Source organism: Phyllopteryx taeniolatus, chromosome 3 (assembly GCF_024500385.1).
Source record: "Phyllopteryx taeniolatus isolate TA_2022b chromosome 3, UOR_Ptae_1.2, whole genome shotgun sequence".
Classification (NCBI taxonomy): Eukaryota; Metazoa; Chordata; class Actinopteri; order Syngnathiformes; family Syngnathidae; genus Phyllopteryx; species Phyllopteryx taeniolatus.
The window spans coordinates 29,591,300-29,612,573 of record NC_084504.1 but is presented as its reverse complement, the minus strand read 5'-3'; the positions used below and the strand labels follow the sequence as shown (position 1 = coordinate 29,612,573).

Genomic DNA, 21,274 nt, shown 5'->3' with positions numbered 1-21,274 from the left:
ATCAACTGCGAAGTGAAGCGACTTCTACGTCGCCACGGTTGCCACCAAGAAAGCCCGAGCTACAAAATCGACACCGTCAAGCTTGACTGAAATTTTCCGCTGCCCACGTGGACAAGTCAAATGCGTTTCGGGACAACATTTTTATCGTCTGAGAAGAAATAGATTGAGTTATTTCACCACATAAAAAAGTAAGTTTGGACGAGTCAAGGTGAGGCTTTCGAACCAAACAACACTGTGCCAACTGTCAAGTATGACGGTGGTAGCCTCACGGTTTGGGGCCGACAGTGGTACGGATGCACCGCATAAAATGGATGCAGCAATGATAATTGAGGAGGACTACTCACAAATCAACTTCAAATCAACACACACCACAACTCTCGACACAATTTGGTGTTCCAATAGGACTGTGCTCCTGAACGCGCTCAAAAAACAGTTCTGAAATGGACAAAACAGGCTAACATTAAGCTTCTGGAACGGCCTTCCCAAAGACCGCAATCCTATTTAACATTTGTGGACGACACTTAAAAGCCAGGTCTGTTCCAGGAAACCGACCAATCTAAATTAGACTTCAGCGATTTTGCCAAGAAGAGTGTTTAGAGATCCAGCTACTCTAGCTACAAAAAAAAACAACAACAAAAAATAATTCTGCTAGAGGGGATACTTGCAACGGGACATCTAACCCAATAGTGACATTGTATATTTCAGTATCTATTTTGTATGTATATGTCTATATCTAAAAAATATAAAATATTGTTGCTTATGTTGTGGCGGCACGGTGGAGACTGGGGTTCAATCCCCGGGCCCGCCTGTGTGGAGTTTGCATGTTCTCCCCGTGCCTGCGTGGGTTTTCTCCGGGCACTCCGGTTTCCTCCCACATCCCAAAAACATCCATGGTAGGTTAATTGAAGTCTCTAAATTGAATGTAAGTGCGAATGGTTGTTTGTTTATGTGTGCCCTGCGACCCTTGTGAGGATAAGCGGCTCAGAAAATGGATGGATGATTATGTTGTCATTCCACTTAGGAAACAGAGAAGGTTAAATAAATCATTATAGCCTCAAATTAATATGATATTCTTGCCCTTGATGACTGAGTGGTTGTAAACGTCTAACCGCAACTGTGAGCACACACCATGCAGGGCATTAGCTGCAGCTTTACGGGGGATACCAGAACACGTGCGCGTTTGTGTCTATTTTCAAGCCTGAAAGTGTTGTTTTTTTTTGGTTTTTTTTGCACTGCTGACGAGGCCTACTTTCTTTCTAACTGTAGGAAAAACAGATTTGAATGAGATCCCGGGGGAAGTGCTGGGAAATAATAAATAAATCAGTGAGCGGAATTGCCGTTTCCAGCCCGTGAGCCAGATACATAAAACTTAACTCAGATTCAAGGCGGACTGACCTGGAAAGTTTCTACGGCATATGGAATCTCTAAAATGTGCTATGCCATAAAGTGTAGGACAAAATATTGAAATCGATCACACATATTGTCAGTGAACAGCTCGTTAAGTCTGTGATGTGCTGTGTGGGTCATCTCCAAGTACACCACTGTGAGGTCTTTCACATTTTAAAAATCTGTTCTGATTTGAAAAGATCTTGATGTGCGTACCCCGCTTAAGGGTGAAACCTTGAACACAACCAAGAGTCAGTATGTATGTGCCTCAACAGAGGTAGACAGAAGGTAGAGACAAATGATGCAATGAGAACAAAGCACAAAATAATATTAGTACTACAAGTAGGAAAATGGGAATAATATGATGATTTGAAAACTGATGTACAGTATTGTGCTGAAGTCATGGGTCATCATAAGTTTTGTTGTTTTAGCAATGCTATAATGATCATATACATTAGCCCTAAGGCCCAATATAATTGTGTTTCTTTGTTCATCTGGAGCAGGTTAATCCCTGTTTTACAGAGGACGAGTGGTACAGTTGAGGTCATGTCATCGTGACAAGATAGTGAAAATAAATTCCTGTATCCGCACTTATGTCTAAATTGTTGCCAAAAATGCATGGATTCTTTGATTCTATTTATCATGCCAAATTTAATGCTGTAAAATTAAAACAAAATAAAAATTTAATTAAATTTAAAAAAACCTATTCCCTATAACAAAGCTAATGGTACCCTAAGATTTGTTCTTTAACAAAAATGTAGGCGTGGTATGAACAGAACTACACTGACCCCCCCCCCACACACACACAAACAAAATTGGAGAACTGTCTGCACGAGAGGGTGAGAACAGGTGCCAAGTAATACTTTAAGAAGTGTTTTTTCATCAATTTAAATTTGTTTTAAAACGTTAGTGTTTTTTAGACTGTGAGGGAGGGGTTAAAGTATATATTTAAAAGAATTGTGTATGGTCTATGATACAGATGTTCACTTATTGCGATTTATGGCTCTGGAAAGTGTCGGGGGTTCACTCACTGCTAATAACAATTGACAGTGCATGAGCCTAATTCGGTCTTTTCAGTGGAGGATCTGTTCCTTTAATAACTATTCAGACACTTCCCCTGAGAGACGCCTGGTGGGCCGGAGAAGCCTGCTTGCTCATCTGCAGTTGTGAGGCCGCATCACCTCGGCTTCAGCTGCTTCCAATTTGGGTCTCAGCGCTCGCCATTGCCTTTTCCATTGACACCATAAATATCAGCTGCTGTGTGGCCATTCTGCAGCTGCCTACCTCAATGCACGTTTGCATTTTGTAGACTTCGGATGTACATCGAGAATATGTGGGGGGCGGGGTTGTAGATCAAATGTGATGTTAAGCCAAGCAAAACACAGAAACATCGGAAACGCTTCCGTGAGAGTCTGACATTTGAATGCAAGATGTGTTCGCCAGGCTTACGATTTCCATAGCTTTGCCGTTGCGGACAACACCATCACCTGCTCTCGTTCTCGGCTCCTAAAGCCTGCCACCTTGCAGCAGCTAATCACCCTGAACAGCTGCATCTTTCACTGAACAAATCCCCGTACGGAACACTTCCCGCCTCCAAACCCACATTCCCACTTTGGCAGGCAGACATACGTCCATACATGCATAACATCCATGCACACTCCCACTCTTCCTTTGCAAAGTGTGTCTGAATGATGTTTAAAGCATCGGGTTTAGTGTGTAGGCCCGTGATAAGGCCGGGCAGAGCTATGAAAACACAGATTAAGTTTCCGTGGCTTATTAAGGACGACGTGCTTCAGCCTCGCAGCCATACCGCAAATTGCATCTGAGAAAAAAAAAAAAAAAAACACAGCATCCGCGTGGCTGTGAGATATGTCTTGATGGGTACCCCCTGCGGCAGAGCTTTGACAGCCATGCTAATTCGCGCCAACGTTCCCCCATATGCCGTGTGCAGCCTGGCAGCCCCCCCTCCTGTGATAAGGTTCGCTTATTTCTTTGATGGCTCTCATCCAAACGTCAATTCACAACCAAGATATCGAGTGTTGCTGATAGTCATGGTCTCCGGAGAAGATGCATGTTTAGATAAGTTTGCATATTGGCAAACACCATCTCTGTTGTTGATGGAATACAATATTTAAAATCCAACTTCAAAAGTTCAATTCATCCTGAGATCACTACTTTTCTGTTAATGAGGATGAGATGCAATCTGAAAAGAAGCATTTACTTCCTTGCTAAATGCTAAATCTAACCAAGCATACGTTAAATCCCCGCTCCTGGCAGGCTATGAAATTTCCTCCATCTGCAAATACTTAAAATGTATTTTTTTTTCTCTCCATTGGACTCAATCAGCGATAAAGACCATTATGTTCCCGGTCCAGAGGTAAGACAATATCTCCCAAACCTCATAGAAAACAATTAGAACTCAGTAATTACACCACTGGCCTGGAATTCCAAAGCCTGAGGTCAGGGTGAGATAGTCGAAAAAGAGTACATGTGAGCGGTGCCTGTCGGATGTAGTGTTATCTTACTCTGCATGGACTCTGAAGGAGTGCATGCTTGGTTCTGAACCCTGATGTGATGTAATGTTTTGCTTTAGTAGTACGAATATAATAGGCCTGAAATCCTGGATGACAGCATGGCACCATCATTACACATCATCCTCCATCATTTATCTCAGCATGCTGTGGCTACTGCCTTGGTTTGGGGAAATGCAAAACTAAAACTGAGACACGTTATCTCCACTGGTCCAGCTGATTTATATTTGTTGATCACTGGAGGGCGGGGGGGGGGGGGGGGGGGGGGGGGGTGAGAATGGACGGACACAAGAGAAAACAAGTCTCTCGTCATCTCCATTTCACCACATCTGTGAGTGCACCGTCAGCGTACGCACAGCCGATGCTCACTTTGCACCTTAAGGCAGCCGAGATGTTAACACTGTAATAATGCACACCGGGACTGTGAGTCAGTGGTGGCCTGGAGTGGCCCGATGAGAGAACGATGGGGGTCAAACTAAATGAACAGATCATGCACATTTTCCACAGTCTGACAAGCAGCACAAAGGGGATGAAGGAAACGAGAGGTCTCTCAAAGGTATATCGTTCCGCCTCTTAAGTAGAATGTTACTAATGTTTTGCTCAGAAAGTGGATTTTAAAAGACATACTGCAATGTTAGGGCTTTGTTTATGGAAGTATGTATGTTAAATTCCATTTAAGGGTAGAAAAAAACAAAAATAAATAAGTGAAAAGCAGATGGAATCCCAAACAGGTATTAAGATCTTGCCTTTCAAACTTGCACTCATTGAACTGCGTGTGCAGCTTTCACTTCTTCTGCGGCAACAGATTTAAGCCCACGCCGGGGTTCGGCTTTGCCAGTGTGGCCAGCTTTTATTTTGGCTTCAAGCTGTGAATGAGGCGGGAGGCAGCAGCGCTTTCAGGTTCTGAGGTCCTCTTAGCGGTTCTGCTCCCATGGCGCGGACAGAACAAAGCGCCGGTGGCCCTGGATAGCGTCCGCGGTGCCAGAGAGTAAGGCCCCCGTGAATGGAAACTGTCACTTCTGCTCAGCGCGGCCTGTGATCTGAGCCACCCGAAACAGCGCTCAGTTAAGTGGCTAATCCTGGCACCCCTGCTGGCTCGACAGCCCCCTGCTGCCATGACAACCGGAGGGGAATCTCCTTTGGCAACAACTTAATTGGATAATTTCCTCTCTCCTCTGCTTTTGTTAAGTAAAGTCTAGTCCGCTGGTGAACTTTGCATTATGGTGGGTGAGGTTGTATTGTGACTGTTGTGATCAACCTGCATGCTGTTGGTCAAACAGGCCCTTGCTTTCCCTACCACCACAAAGTGACCACAATAAATATTTATTGTGCTTTGTGCCACAAAAGCCTGAACATTTATGTTACACCCAGTCGAGTGGCGGCCCAAATAGACACTCCGCCCTCCTTCCTAGACAGTCGGTGCAGAGGTGCCTACGCCAGTAGGGAAGTCATTACGCATGTGTGTGTGTGTGTGTGTGCGTGCGTGCATGCATGCATGCATCTCAAGCAGCTGCTGTGGTCACAAAAAGAAAACAGCAGCGCTAACATGGCACTTTGAGAGGATGATGACAATGTTCCAGTCACACCACAAAACCATACAAAGGAACGTAATGTAACATAATGCAGCAGCAATAAGCTCATTTACCCTGATCAATTGACACCAGGCTGAAGTGATTAATTCTTTACACATTATTATTCATTAATAAGAATTATATTAATAATACATTTTATTTACAGGGCATCCAAAGATGCTTTAGATGGGTTATCTAAACTGTTAAACAAGAGCTACAACCTTGAGTGCACCCTAGTTTGATTTTATGATCGTGTTTAAAAACAAGAATTGTATAATATCATTAATTCAGCTAACTTCCTTCATAAAACCATTTCCTGGGTCAGAATCTCTGACTTCCTGTTTGGACTTACCATCTTCACAGGCGGTCCCGCTGAATCCTGGACAGCATTTCCACTCCAGTGAGGTCACAGTGCGGTACACCATTTTATAGGAAGGTCTGACAACTGTCCTGTAGCTGAAAAACACAAAAATGCAAAAGCATTACACACTTGAACTCACCACAGTAAAGCTTGGAACAATAAACCTTTATCTGCCTTTTGTTTTCACTGAGGGCCCGTGATGCTTGCGCGAACTAAATACACTTGAATGCCTATAAATTTAACAAAGGAACAGGACTAGGGAGGCGACAAAGTAAACAAAGGTAAAAATGAGGACATCCAACATTTCATGCTCTTTCTTCTTGAAATGTGTCCATTTCCTGAACGAAGATAAGCTTTGTTCGATCAATGGCAACTTTTGTGTTATTCACATTCTCTTTCTTTCACCGCATCTTGGGGACAATGTCGACTAATCAACCGATTTCATGTGTATTGCTGCACATTTTGGGTACAACACCACCAATGTTCCCTCTAATTTTTTTATGTGTCTGAGCAAACACACTAAGCCCCTGAGCGGGTCCCTTAGAGCACCGCGAGCAACATCAGACGTGTGCACTGTGGTCAGGTCAGTGTCACATCCATTGAAGTTACATGGCTTATTAAAAGAATCAGATTACAGAATTTACATTCCCATCAGAACACTTAAGTGTTTTTGCAAATTTACAATGAAAATGTCAACACACTTTTCTTTCAACTACAGAAAAAAATACATTGCTAACCAAACCAAGCCAACTATAACCTATGAAGCATAAATTTGAAAGCCCGCTTCCAAATGTATTTTTCAATTTTTGTTCGTAATTCACAATGATATTCCCGTCGGTTTTTCTTGTCTCTCCAGTGTTTGCACACGTTGTCCAGGTTGATGGCCTCGTCTGCTTGCAGTTTTGACTTCATGCGCATCAGCTGCTGCAAGACGATTTCTGGATGCTGTTTGGATGCGATTCATTAAACTAAAGCCTCTTTCACAATCTGCACTGGATGCTTGAAATGTAGCACAAATATCCACCAGCTGAGAGATGTTTTTTTTTAGCTCCTCGCATTTTAGTGTTCCAGCCACCATATCTGAGAATGTGCTGATTGACCCTTGTTTAAGTTTTTGCCTCATTATCTACTTGAATTCACCATATTCCTTGTTAATGGCCTCTACAGAATGTGGGTGATGAAGAATGGCCTCATACTTCTTTGCCAATGTGGCAACATCTGCTGTTCCATACTCAAAATTATTAAAGTATTGGGAACGCAACTTCTCAATCTTTACGCTTGCAAAGCAGTGCTCTTCCATCACAGTCAGGTTGTGTCTTTGAAAAAAAAAGACAGATGTGTGCAAGCTCATCCAAAACATCTCCCAGAGTAACTTTGAACTTTGGATCAGTCAGTTTTTTGTAACAGTATTTTGCCACTGGCTTCTCTCTCGCAGTATTTCTCCAGCACAGAGCAGCTCCTCAAAACAGCATTCACAGCTTGGTGCCAAGACAGCCATCGCACTTCGTTCAGAGGCCTGAATGACAATGTATCCTCATCAAGAACCTTTGCCAGGTCTTCCAATGTTCCCCTCTTTATAGTAGAGCTTGAGAAAATGGAATAAACCGTTCTAAGAAGACTTTCCACATCACGCATCATCAATGCACAGGTCCTCTCTATGGCTCACACAGTGTTGTTCAGTTAGGTGTGATATTTGTCGCTTCAATAAAGCTGCAACTCTGTTGTGTTTTTCTAGCATTACTGAGGCATCATCGGAGGTCAGCATCACCATTCTCTGTAGGTCCAGTTCATGCTTTGTGTAAAATCATCAATTATTGCCTGCACAATATCTTTCGCAGTGCGTGCTGACAGCTGAATGATGCTGCCAAACACAGTTTTATGGTGAACGTTATTTTCCTCCCTGTATTTAAAATACAGAACTAGCATTTTGTGCACTGTAATGTGTGCTTTCATCTATGATGAGGGAGTGCCAAGGTGCATTTTTAACATTACACAGTCTCATCCTGCATTATTTGATTGATTGAATAATTTTTGGTACGCCAGCTTTCTGGTATACTCGGGTACTTTGCCATGTGATTGTGAACTTGTTGAACCGACAGCAGAGATGCATTCATGTCGGTGGCTCGCAGAATATCGTCGACTTCAACTTGCTCTGGGTTCGATTTGCTTGCCAGTGTCAGCTCGTTCCTCTTCTCTCTGTCTTTGGCGCTCTCCCCCAACAAGGTGCCGATCCCCATTCCCCATCTTACATCTGCGTACAATTCCAACTGCTTTCAAATGACTTTTGTGCTGAATCGGACGCTTGAGGTAGTCCAGCTTCCATTCTGTCCACACTTTTCCTTCCAAAAACTCGCTTGCTATTTTGGCTTCTCAACACGTTTTGCAGACCAGACCTTTCTCGCTCGAAAAAGAGAAAATCACATCCAGTTTCACCGCTTTTTCTTCTATTTGCACATACTCCGACAGCCATTAATTAAATTAAATTAAAAGAACAGCATTTCTTTTTTACTTTGGCTTGGTTTGAGGAAATGTCACTGCCCGGTGGTATTATACCACCGTAGTTGGTACCCAAATGGGAGGGTGCCAAACTGGGGTTTCGAGCTTTTTGTACAGTAGGATGTATGTGCATCTTATGTTGTGACCAGTGAGTGTCAGTAATGCAAAAAAACAACTTCTGAAATAAAAATCGGCATCTTCGTACTAACTTGTATTTCGTTCACTAAATTTGGAAATTCCTGGATAATAATTCTATTTTGGCATAAATAATATAATTTAGGTTAAACAGCTAGCTACATGTATTCCTGTAAGTATGGTTGCTACTTCTGCTCACCTGCCACCTGTACATCCCTGTGGCCAGCGGCACGTCTGGTAGACTCGCTGCACGACGGTCCCATTCTGCACCTGGCAACTCACGGTCCTCGTGACTGTATGCGGACACCAGTTTCTAAAGGCAGACACAAAAAGAAATCTGAAGACAAGGGTGCGGAATATCTGTCCTTCAGATACACGAAAATAGCATTTGAGGGTGTAAATAATTCAAGTAGCACAACATTTGAAAACAGTAACAAGGACACTCACTCCGCATCACGCTTACGGCAGGAAATTCGCCTCAGTCACACATTCGCTATCCTCACGTCTACATTCAGTTCTCCAACCCCCTACCCCTTTGTTTTGAAATTCCTTCATAGTGTTTACACAGTTTTAATCAGCCACGAGATATGCAGAAGTGCATTGTTAAGCCCTATTGACACTGTTGTGTCCATTCATTTGCATTCAGCTCGCAGATAATGTCACCCTGGAGAGCAGACAAGGTCCCATACTGTGATGGCAGTGTGTCAGCACATGCCAACGCAAGGTCAGGAGTCCCCTATGTGCCCACAGAAGCTTTGTAAGACATTACCGCAAGTGCCTGAGACACAATAAAAAAGAACAACCTGCCATGAAAATAAACTGATTCAGGGTCAGTGCTTCATATCTGCTCGTGAGCTTGACCCCCAAAAATAAGATAAAATAAAATAAATAAATAAACATTGTTCTCTTCGCATCTTACAATTCTGGGTTACACGTCGCACAAAAACCCCCACAATGAGGCATGTGTTACCATGATTTTTATTAACAATGACATGTGTACAAAGCCCCCGATTACATTCACATGGTGATAGCCGGAGGACAAACGTGGCAAACTATTACCATGGAGTGTGTTTACACAATCAATCAATAACTGTGCAGCTCTGTAATTGTGAGCTCCATTTAGAAACCACAAAGGAAACTGCAGACCACTTAGCGGCACAGAACCTTGTGTGTTCTGCTGCCAAGGTGTTTGCAAGCGTAGGAGGGGGGCACCACCGTCTGTTTGTCAATATGCATGCATGACCATATGTTCGTGTGTGAGAGAGATTCAAAGAAAAGGGCCAAAGGCAAAGGATGCTAAGGAGCTCCCATTAACAATCCCCACATGCGCTGGCGGCCGCACACATAGCTCTACAGATTGAAGTAAAGATGCACGCTACTATAGCTCTTTGTGTACACTCTCCAGGCACTTGATTAGGTATACATACCTTGCTATGACTGGTTGGACCAGTTTTTCTTCTGAGCTAGAATTGGAAACAGTCCTCATAGATTCTACTTCATATTGTTCTCATAGCATTTCAAAGTTGACGCAGCTTTCGACGGAGATCTGGTGCCTGTGAAGGCAACTTGACAACAACTCAAATTCAGAGAAGAGTTTGATGATGATTTGAGCTTTGTGACGCGTTATCCTGCTCTCGACGTCAGATGATGGTACGCTGTGGTCAGAAAGCATTCAGTTGCTTTTGCAAGTGGCATACTGCAGTATAAATGAAAAGAATGTGTATAGCCATATACAATTCACAAACTATCTTGTTACTTCTGTCACATCATCAGTATCGTATGTTCCTATGTCATAACATTGCATCCATGTTTGACGCACGCTGTGGTATGTTCCTGTCCTCCTCTAAACTTTCCTTCTCCAATCACTCATACATGATTGCTGACCTTGGTTTCTTTTGTCAGTCAATGTCACTCTGCGTTTTTTTCATGAAAAGTTGAATCTGTCCTTCTACAGAACATTCTTGACTTCTATTCATGTTAAGTTTTTTAATCACGGAGAAAAGGATTCTGCCATCCTCCAATTTAGACGTCTTCTGTGGTGTTGCAGGCATTTTCAAATGGGCTTTTGCTATTTTCTTTACAATGTTTAGTTCCAGTCAAACAAAATCAACTCAAACAATGAAATGACATTTTAAGTTACACTTTAATTCAAAGTTAAGCCTAGAAAGTATAAGGAACCAAGCGATCATAGACCTAATTTGAAAAAAGATTTTCTTTAAGCACAATGTTAAATTGTTGTACTGGCCATTAGGTAAGACAATATCTATAAGATTAGAGCGTGACATCGCTTTGTCTTCACGGGGAGAGACGGGGGAACATTTCTAGTCATTAGTGGAAAATGTTAGATTGTGAAGGTGATCCAGTTGAGCAGCATAATGTAGGGGCGGTCTTTTCCCGTCCCTTTATCACCCACAACCAACTGATAAAGATCAACTTCCCAGGCTCAGGGGAAGTATGCCGAGGTACACCTGGGAACAGCTACAGACTGCGACTAGCGGGGGGTAACTTTTATGGCCTCCTGCTCTCTTTGCTTTGCACTTATGTAATTATCACAGAGGAAACACCAACTTTGGTGACTGTAATAACAAGAGTACTACATTTTACAATTTCCGAACTAGCTTACCTTAATGAGCAATGACGTACGACAAGACAAAGACCAATACTTTCTCTATGCATGGGAGCATACAAGGATACATTCCTTCTTTGTACCTGAAAAGCTTAAAGATAATGTCTGTCTTCCTAGAGCACAATTATCTCCGGTGAGATCTAAATGAATAAAGTTATATAACAAGGTTAGAAAATGCCATATAGCCAGTCAAGTCCCCTCATTTCATTTTCAATAGCTATTATACAATGATTATCTGACACTTACGGCGCTGTCTTTATGGATGATAATGGTCACATGGGTTTTTAAAGAGCTCTCATTTCAAAACAGTCAACAACTGGCCCCCACTGGAGTGGGTCCGATGTGTGCATCATATCCCGAAAACACACGTCACACTGCTGTGCCGCAAGATAAATAAATCAACCTTCTCTTGCAGCCAACCGTATGAAAATGACATTCTAGTGAATCCTCAGCTTTGGCCCATCTGGTCGCCTTACAGCTCACGCAGCCTGCATCTTTCATGATACTGCTTGGAACACTTCGTACTGAAGACTGGGAGAGGAAAAAGCTGGCAGACAAAGCCAAGGGGGCTGGCACGGGCAATAATGTTGCATGGGCAGATGCTGGTGGAAAACGTGTCAGTAACTTTTAGGACGAAGGGAAGAAGCTGAGTAATGTGCAAAAGTCTTGGAACAGCGTTAGATGCATGTTGTTTTTGCCAACAGTGTAATGATAAAATGGGTGTGAAGGTGTTGTTATAAAAAAATAAAAAAATAAACAGAATGAAACGAAAAGAACAAACAATAAAACAGGCTTAAGAGTGTGTTTATGGGCCACATCCAAAAACCTCAGGGAATCTGTATTTATTTGTGTCTGAGGGGATAGCTGCTTCGAGAAGACAAAGCACAGACATGCGCATAAAGAGAGGAGGACTTTGGTCATAAGGGTCACAGAAGTAGCATCTCATGGGAACACAGTCAAAGAGGCAAAGAGAGACAGACTTAAACCCATAGGATAGAAGAAGCAGAAGACACAAATGTGCTGAGGACACATTGCAAAGCCATTAATAAAGCGAGCGGCTGTCACAATCTGATGATGCTGCTCGAAAAGCCAAAAGACAAATTGAGAACTGAAATGAGCAATAGAGGAGCTGTATCCCTTTTACCCTGGAACAGTTTTACTGACGTACTGAAACCCGGACCGACACCCGCACTCTCCAGACCCCTCACCAGCCCCCCAGGAGAACCCTGAGTATGTGTGTGTGCCCGGATGTGACTGGTGAAAATAATATTTACAGTGAATGGTGTGAATGTGTGCTAATTGAGTGATGAAGAGGCCTGGCTCATCTGGCGGGACAACCACCAGGAGAGAAGACCGCCACACCCAACCCCGGGAATCCCCTCCCCCCGATTCCAGTCAGCACCCACTACCCACTCCCGAGTGCAGACCCAGACCAGGAAGGGACAAAAAACCCACAGCAGCCTGTTCCTCTGCGAGAAGACGTGGAGGCAACCACAGCCGGACGCAAGGACCAGAGAGAAGAGGAGGAGCAGGCCCGGGGAGCAACAGGGGGGCCCCACCGCCCTCCACCAGCAGCCAGAACGGGGGACCAAGGCGGACGCCAGCTGGCCCCACCCCAGCACCCGCTGAACATGGGCGAATCCACCACCAATGCATGCTGGGAGGCCTGCCCGGTAATCCCCCCTCCCGCTCCCCCCTCCAGAGGTCAGGAAGGAGTAAAGAAAGTCCCACCCCCACAGATGCCCGGACCGCAAGCAAAGGGTCAAGAAGAGAAGATCCCCAATTTTTTTTTTTTTTTTGTGTCCTGTTCGGCTGTTAGGTCAAGCAGAATGGAAAATCTGTATCCCTTTAATGCCGAAACAGTTTCACTCTGTCACAGTAGAGTTTTGAAGCTTCCGCTGTGGTATTATAATTGAGGTTTATTGAGAAAGAAACAAAGACAAAAGACAAAGCACTAATTGTAAACAGGATGAGTGAAGAAAATTACATTACATTACATTACATTAGAAGAGAAGATCCCCAATCCGTGCACGTGTCCTTTCATCGTGCAAATCAGTCTAACGTGTGAGAAAGAGAAAAAGCACATTTTAGATCTGGTTTTCCTCAGAGGGCCATTATGATCGTAAAACCATATCAATGTTTAATCGCCTCATCATATTATTACACGTAGACAAGAGCTTGATGGATAACTAGTTTCGAAATCAGAAGTCAAGGATAATGCTTTGTTCAACTATTGTTCAAGTAACTGTAAAAGGGGTTTGGAGACAAAACATGATTACAATAGTTCATTACTATTTATTACATATGAATATTGTACAAAATTTGGAACAGATTTTAGCAAGAATCATGGAAGTTCACACACATGATTTGCTTTTGCGGGCCACATAAAATGATGTGGCAGGCCAGATCTGGCCCCCGGGCCTTGAGTTTGACACCTGTTATTTAGATACACCATATTGAAGTAGGGGGACCAGCTGTCTGTGTAATTATGTAATTGATTTTTTCATTCCGCAGATATTCTTTCTAATGCCAATATACTCTGTGATGAGATATAACCAGTGATTAATATTGCTTATTTTTCCAGTTGAATAAACGTGTTTTCTTAGCGGTTGCTGATGCAATGAGTACTGATGGTGAATATTTATTTGGGAGGTCGATTATGTATGCACAATCTTGGGGGAGGTGGAATCCTGCAGCTCAAAATATACGATAGTTTTTGCGTAACCTAAGTCCAAAAGCATTGAATTGGTGTGCGTTCCCATATAGCATGAAAAAAGGTGTCTGGGGTATTTTTAATGCATTGCTTAAGACACACAAGGGATGGTGACCCATTAAATGAGCAGTAGAAGATACGGCACACCAGGGACGGTGGCTCTTTCTGCTGCAAGTTCAAAGCATGTGAGTGTGTGTGCGCAGTTGTGCAGATGACAAGCAGAGAACCCTAAAGGGCATCAAAGGTCACATGGAAGTGTCTCTTCACAGCAGCAACGGAGAAACAAGGAAAACCCTCATTTGTCTTTGTCTGTCTGGGCCTTTCAGGTGTGGACACCTGCAGCCTTTGAATGCGTCACGGGTGCGTGCATCTTTGAAGTGTTCGCAAGTGAGAAGGCGGATTTCACCTGCAGTGCCGTCATGTGTCTCACATGTGACGGATCGCTTGGAAAAAAAAAAAAACACTCTTCTGCCAAAATGGCGAGCACACTAGCTCGCTTCAGTAAGATGTATTCAGAAGCTGTATTAGAAACGTGCCTTTAGATATGTGACTCAAATAAATGGTTGTGGATGACTATGATTTCAGTTACATCTTAATATGTTAATTATTATGGTTGTACGTTACAGTAATGTATGTACCAGCACTGCACATTAGCTTTATTTAGCTACATGTGCGGAGCAAAACAATAATCATTTTTAGAATCAATTTTGTATCGACTATTCCGTCAAGTACCCGTGTAATCGCCCCCCAAAAAATATATTTTTTTAACTCCTTTTTTTTTTTTAACTACTATCATGCATTTTATTCTCATTTGTAAAGGCTGGACTTTTATCCTTAAACTGCATATGTTGATACTGAGTGCATGGTATAAACTTTGAAACTTTGGTATAAAGAAATTGAGACAACAAAATTAGCCTTTGCTAAACGTTAGCATTCGCGATTAGCATTAGCGCGCTAGCGATTACCATTTTAGGTAAAAAAAACAAAAAAAAACGCTATCATTCAGCTGACTCATACATCATGTTATATGTACATTATACATCTAATAGTGTCTTAAAAACCACTTACAGACACTCCTCTGTCGTTATTGCAATGTTTTTCACTGGTGCAACGCTGCGTCCATCAGCAACAAACATGGACAGTGGCCAAACATTGTTCCGGGCGGCCCAAATATGCTTTTATTCGTATTTTTTTATTGCCTCGAGGCAGAAATTTTTGCGGCGATCAATTTTTGTGGTAAATTTTTTTTCACAGCCCTACACGTGGGCGTGGTTTCATTCGGCGGCCATGCCCACAGCGTCTGACAGCGGAAAGAACGGCTTGATTTGTCACGTCTTTGAAACCTCATTTTATATACTTGATTTTTTTCATTCAAATTTAATCATTCAAATTCTCCTTTGTGTGTCCAATTTACATGACATTTATTTTCACTTTATATGGACTTTAGATTGATTGAAGACTCTAAATTGCCAGTAGGTGTGAATGTGAGGGCAAATGGCTGTTTGTTTCTATGTGCCCTGCGATTGGCTGGCGACCGGTTCAGGGTGTACCCCGCCTCGCGCCCGGAGATAGCTGGGATAGGCTCCAGCAACCCGCGACCCTAGTGGGGAGAAGCGGTACAGTAAATGGATGGATGTAATGGAATTTTGAATTCAAACTAACCAGTGTTGTGATGTCGCTGCTTTCAAATAAACCTGTATATTCATTGGAGTTGATTGAGTCAACTCCTTAGCCATTCTGCTTGAAGCCCCTGGAATCCCAGTCATCTCTGTTCCCATACTTCAAGAGACGTGGACATGGTTAAGATGGATGAGGAATGAGGCAGGCCGTAGGGCTCAGACTGCCTGTCAGACCATGACAAGTGCTCAAGGGGAAGATAAAGAAATGGACGAGATACCAAATAAAGCCACTTACACCACCAACCCCCCCCCCCCCACACACACACACACACACACACACACTAACACCCCCACTCCAGAGTACTGAGCTCGGTAGTTTTAAAAGGATATAAGCAGTACGAGGGTGAATGAGCACTTTATCAGCTCTGCACTGGCGTGAGCGCACCAGTCGCGAAATTACTCAAGTAGTGTTAATCCCCTTTCATTTGCGTAATGCTGGGGTGGGAATGCATTCCTCTATTCTCCCTCTTGCTAATATGCGAACGTCTGAACTTCATTGTGCAGATTCTCTTTCTGGGAGACAATGGACTCAGCAGGCCCAAACTATTTCATTAGAGCAAAATGTTGCGTTTACAAAATAAGAACAAATAAATAGGTTCAGCTTTGATTCACAGCATCAAAGAAGTTAATTTAATAATGCATTTGTTATTATGATGGTAGCTTGCAGTGGTGTCTAACTGGACTGCATTTTACGAGGTGTGTAATATTTTTAAGATTTCCCCCTTTTATGTGGCAAAAAAAAAAAAACAAGCAAAATATTAGTTTCCAAAAATGTCGTTTGCGGCTGTTTAAACATGATCCACTTTCCTTTCCGACTCTGGCTCAATCCCATGACTCCTTAAACCCCCTGACCCTTGAGGACGCCGCGGCAGCTCCTGTCCCACAAATGCGATCGACCACTTACAGACCCACTGTAAACTTCTCAACTTTCAAGGGAAGAAAGTGAGCCCAGATGCAATGAAGTCCCAGATGCTTTGTGTTTAGTAAATATGTCGACAAGCTCCGAGGCCGTGAGTGACAAGGGGGCCGAGCGGCGAAGAGGGCCGGTGCAGCAGGAGCTATAGGAGCCATGAAAGCCACCTGGACATGCCCGGGAGAGTGGGCCTCCTTGTTATTCACAGTTGAAGCCCCCCAGAGCCACAAAGCCTATCTGACTGCACTTATATTTTCAGGTAAATTTGGACTGGTGACCACTCTACCAAAATGATTTCCAGCCCAATGGTTGTCGAACTGATTATTTATAGGAATAAAGTGTTGCAAATTGCAAATTAGATATCATTACAATTTCATCAATTGTAGGTAATTTGTGCCAATTTGTTATTCAGAAGTGTGTAGAGTGTATTAGCCATTCGCATTAATCAGTACCAAAGAAGAATCCCAGTTTCAAAAAGGTCGGGGACCACTGATTTAGTGTCTTCAATGAAAACAATCTTACATGCGCTCACAATGTTGAGGAGACCACACAGACTCCACACGCGAGTCAAACCCGAGGTTGAATGAGGGTGCATGTGAGGTTACCACTAAAATTATTGAAGATTCAAACTCAGGACTGTGAAGCAGATGTGCTAACTCCTCGTCGCCCCAATGAGGTTTCACCAAACAGATCAAATCGTGATCACAGTGGACATTGCATTCATTTCATTGCAACAACCCTAATCAAAAAGCCAAGAATGGGGGGGAAAAAAAAGACCCCTGTGGAGGGGCGTTGCTTTAGATTAACAAACAACCACTCTGCAAAACCATTTGAAAGCATTATGTCTTATTCAAACAAACCCCCCAGGGACTGCATAAATACAGTACATAAATCATGACTGAAACACATCTGCAAAGAATATTTTGCATCTAAAAATGTGGTGAGAGGGCAATCATGGCTTCATAGTAAAGTTTCACTATTTGCCTGCATGGTCATATTTCAACATTGCTGGTGGATCATCACTTGTGCAGAGTTGCGGACCATGACAGCATAACTATTTGGAAGATATTGGTCATCCCCGTACTCACAGAAAGACCAAGTGAATAAAAGATGCTTACCTTTTTTGATAGACGGCGGGATGAGAGGCTGCAGTTTGCGCTCTGCTTTTGTAAAGTCCAGTCTTCCAGGTTCCGTCAGCGGGCGTGCACAGCCAGAGCACCAGCACGGTCCAAAGCAAACTTTTCCAGCAACGCGCAAACACGTTCTCCCTTTGGCAAAGTCCCATTGCCGTGGCATCAAACGCCAACAAGTAAGTAAATAAGTCAATAAATAAATAAATAAATGAGGAGCAGCCACGAACGGTTCGATGAGCCACACTTCCCCCGCCTGGGAAAAGCCAGCTCGGGAGAAAGTTAAAGGAGAGGTGTGTCAAACAGAGGCAGTTACACAAAACACGTGCAATATTATTTTGGTGTGCCGAGAAGCATTGAAAGCGATGGGCGTGATGATTTAATCCCCCAAAGCGGACATGTTGGCGTTAATTGCTCTCCTCGGCGTTGACTGCGCACATGGAGCTGAAACATCAGCGGGCATGAAAGCACTTTTTATAGCTTCCTCGGGTCTCTTTAAAGCACAGCCTACTTAGGTCCTTCCACCCTGCCCAGTTTCTATGTGCCTCTCTCTCTCTCTCTCTCTCTCTCTCTCCCTCTCTGAGGACAAAGCATGCTCATGTCAAGAGCAGTTGATGCTCACCGTCATGACAGGCAAGAAAAACAATGCATTTGCAAAGGTAACAATGCTCAGATTTAATTGGCCGGCAGTATTGCAATGTTAACAAAATATTCACAATTGTGACTTAAGTGTAATGACAAATAGTGCTGCAGGGAGTATTTCCCAACGTTTACTGAGGCTCATACTAAAGAAAAACCTCGTGTCACTCCACCAAACAAAAATGTTAACAAAGTAGACAGTATACTTAAAACTGTTAATTGGACCTTATGCCATCTAGTGGAGGAGCATGTAATTGTTCAGGGTGTCACTATACGTCGCTGGCATAAATACATGAACAAGGATATGACGTTAAGTAAATAAATACGAATTTGAGGACCAGTTGTAAAGTAAGATAATTTCCCGTGGCACAGCTGGTGATCTCTCACGACCCTTTAATGTGGTTGGAAATGACTGGCTTAAAATAACTCGTTGCAGCCGTTTCGGAGCCAAGCTTCTGGAGGTACTGTTCCAAAACACTCCAGCATGAAGCCATGACATGACATGTTCTAATATGCTCATCGAGCTAAATATGGTAACTGCAGTTTGATAGTGGCGCACTACACAACCACAATAATTAAACATTGTGTTGAACAAATGACTATGAAGGTGTGAATAAAAAACAGCATTATAAACATGTAAAATTACTATTTTTTGATACAGCTCTTGTATTGTAAACTCATGTGTACCTCATCCTGTGGGCCGTGAGGGTGTTTGCCCTCACCATTCAAACGCTACGTGACACGAGATATTTAGTTCAATTATGCACATGCTGCACCGTCACCGCATGTATATTTGGTGTCCCGAGTCATCAGTGCCCATGCAGACAGACAGAATGTGGGAGGAAAGCAGCCACCTGCCCAAACACCTGGGACAAGTGGCCACTAACCACGGAGCTGCACTTCTGATCCAAACTAAACACCTGCTGCTCAAACTAAGGACCACGACCCAAGATGTGAATGTGCGGTTCGGGCGACTTCACTTCTCACGTGTCACGAAACATGATCACGTTGATGCTGCGCTGACTACCCTGGAGTTGGACAATCTGGTAATTGAAAGAGATAAATGATTAATGCTGTTAAATGTTTTGACATGCAGAGGTATTCAGAGAATTGGGATAGGTGGTGGGGGGCAGATGAGTTGAATGAGCACACAACAATCAGGAAGCTGGTTAGGCTGATGGCGGATTGGGGTCTGCATATTGCGGAATTAACTTAAGTAAATCCCTCCAGTCACAAGCAGCTGAAAATAATTTTGCCCTCTGTGGAAGGGGTTGCGTGTCGACTCCATTGAATTCTTTTTTCTTGTCTGTTTTGAGTAGCTGCTCTCCAGCTTCCTGCAAACACATTACCTATGCTTTTTGTAGGTGTGCACAGATGAAAGATCTGACTTTCATTTTGGTAGTGCGGATTCATGACAGAAACATTTTTTCCTTTTTTCCCCCAGGATGGACATTTGGATGTGCAAAATGTTCAAATCCTAAAAAACAATATTTTTATACATAAAAAGCAGAAGGAAACTAATTAATTGGTTGTATATTTTTTACTGATGAAAACACCTACACAGGAGCAGTTGGCATTGGAGTCTGTCGTCCACTGAAACAGACCCTCCTGGCTTCTGCAGCTGAGTGAAGTGCTGCCATCTAGTGAGCAAAGGATGAATTCAAACCTTCTCTGACGCAATTAACTCAAAAGCTCAAACTCTATCATCATTTACCACTTTTACCATGTTATCACTAACCACCAAAGGCTGTCTTTAGTCAGTATTGAGGGATAAACAAACACCCTGGAGCACCCAGTGGGAGAGGTGCTCTGTGGTGAACAGATCAGCCTCAAATACCAAACCCACACCCATTGCATTCCTCCGTAACGATGTGGTGTACAAAGGGGTCCTCAGTGTTTTCTGTGGAACACAACACATACAACCATTGCCAAAAACAATAAAATAGCTGATACACGCAACATGAATTGTGGTTCATACCTGTAACCTGAGTCGTCGGGTCTCAATGGGGATGACTCTGAGAATGGGCAGCTGAACCTCCAGAACTTTCGGTTTACTCTTGACCAGGCAGCCAACATCTATGTCCCAGTCAGCTCCCTCCAGGTACAAACCAGACACAAAACAGCCTGCAAGATATGACTCACATGAATCAGCCTCTACAGTTTAACGAGTGACACTTGAGTCCAAGGTATTCTAAACTTTTACTTCCAATACATACAAATCAAAGGTTGCAAGGTCCACTATGACATTCTTTACTTTTAATTGATTTAACACACGAAAGCCAATCCATCAGTGCAGCTAAAGATATGCAAGGCAATTATATATTAAAAAAAAAAAAAAACAGCTAAGTGATGATGCAAAAAGTCCATAATTTTCAAGGATTTTGGGGTGGCCAGCAGAGTGTAAAGTAGACTCGAGTGCATCTGCCCCTGTACTGAGCAGTTGCAGTAGCATAACTCGACTTTAAGAACCAAAACAATCTGTACTAGTCTGACTTTGACACGGAACAGAAAGTGGAAAAAACAATTGCCAATGTCGCTACTTCCTGCTTTAACTGAATTTTCTTTGCCCTTTATTCGTCAGGGCGTTATGAATGAAAATTTTATCATCTTTTTACTTGAAGTTTCTTTGCATTTTTGGTAACCTAGAAAATCTCTACAGTATATTAAACAAATGTATTATTATTATTAGCAGTAGTACTAAAAGTCAGGGTCATCGCAACAAATATAAGTAGTACTGTATAATGCAGGCGTATGGCATGTCAATTATTAATTTTAGTATATTTTGTGGGCTTGTAAAAAAACAGACAATGCGCCACAATTGTTTGGACACCCTTGCTCTCCAAAGAGTTTCAGTCCATTACCCTGTGCAGGTCTGTCATTGACTTCTTCGTCTTCCCGGTAGCGGGTCACCTCAGTGTAAAGCGTGGAAAGATCCAGAGGCCAACCATTTTGTCTGCATGCAGCTTGAACTAGGGCAGTCAGGTAGGATTCTGGGATTTGGAGTCCTGACAACCACATGACCTTAGGCTCTGCCGCATCCACCTTTGGATAAAGCAAATGTAAATGATACTGTAACCCAAATGGAGATTACTTC

General features: G+C 43.0%; 2 protein-coding genes across 8 annotated transcripts in view; both read right to left on the bottom strand.

Annotated features, from left to right (window-relative positions):
* The window catches only part of emid1 (EMI domain containing 1), a 53,309-nt gene extending 35,273 nt beyond the window's left edge, over positions 1–18,036 (bottom strand). For 4 of the 7 annotated variants that reach the window (XR_009787863.1, XM_061768407.1, XM_061768409.1 and 1 more), the window contains exons 1-3: positions 17,530–18,035; positions 8,680–8,793; positions 5,841–5,944 (exon numbers count right to left, since the gene is read on the bottom strand). Coding sequence is in view for 5 of the 7 variants with exons in the window: in XM_061768407.1 (XP_061624391.1) it covers positions 5,841–5,944; positions 8,680–8,793; positions 17,530–17,696 (385 nt within the window). In the remaining 2 variants the exon portion in view is untranslated. Of the gene's footprint in view, positions 1–5,840; positions 5,945–8,679; positions 8,794–17,529 lie in introns of all 7 variants that reach the window. The other 3 variants (XM_061768408.1, XM_061768411.1, XR_009787861.1) reach the window with 2 other exon arrangements.
* Positions 18,037–19,705: 1,669 nt separating this feature from the next.
* LOC133475488 (dynein axonemal heavy chain 10-like) overlaps positions 19,706–21,274 on the bottom strand; it is a 33,526-nt gene continuing 31,957 nt past the window's right edge. The window contains exons 73-75 of the mRNA XM_061768400.1: positions 21,042–21,222; positions 20,159–20,304; positions 19,706–20,080 (exon numbers count right to left, since the gene is read on the bottom strand). Coding sequence (XP_061624384.1) covers positions 19,934–20,080; positions 20,159–20,304; positions 21,042–21,222 — 474 coding nt within the window. The 3' untranslated portion in view covers positions 19,706–19,933. The remainder of the gene's footprint in view (positions 20,081–20,158; positions 20,305–21,041; positions 21,223–21,274) is intronic.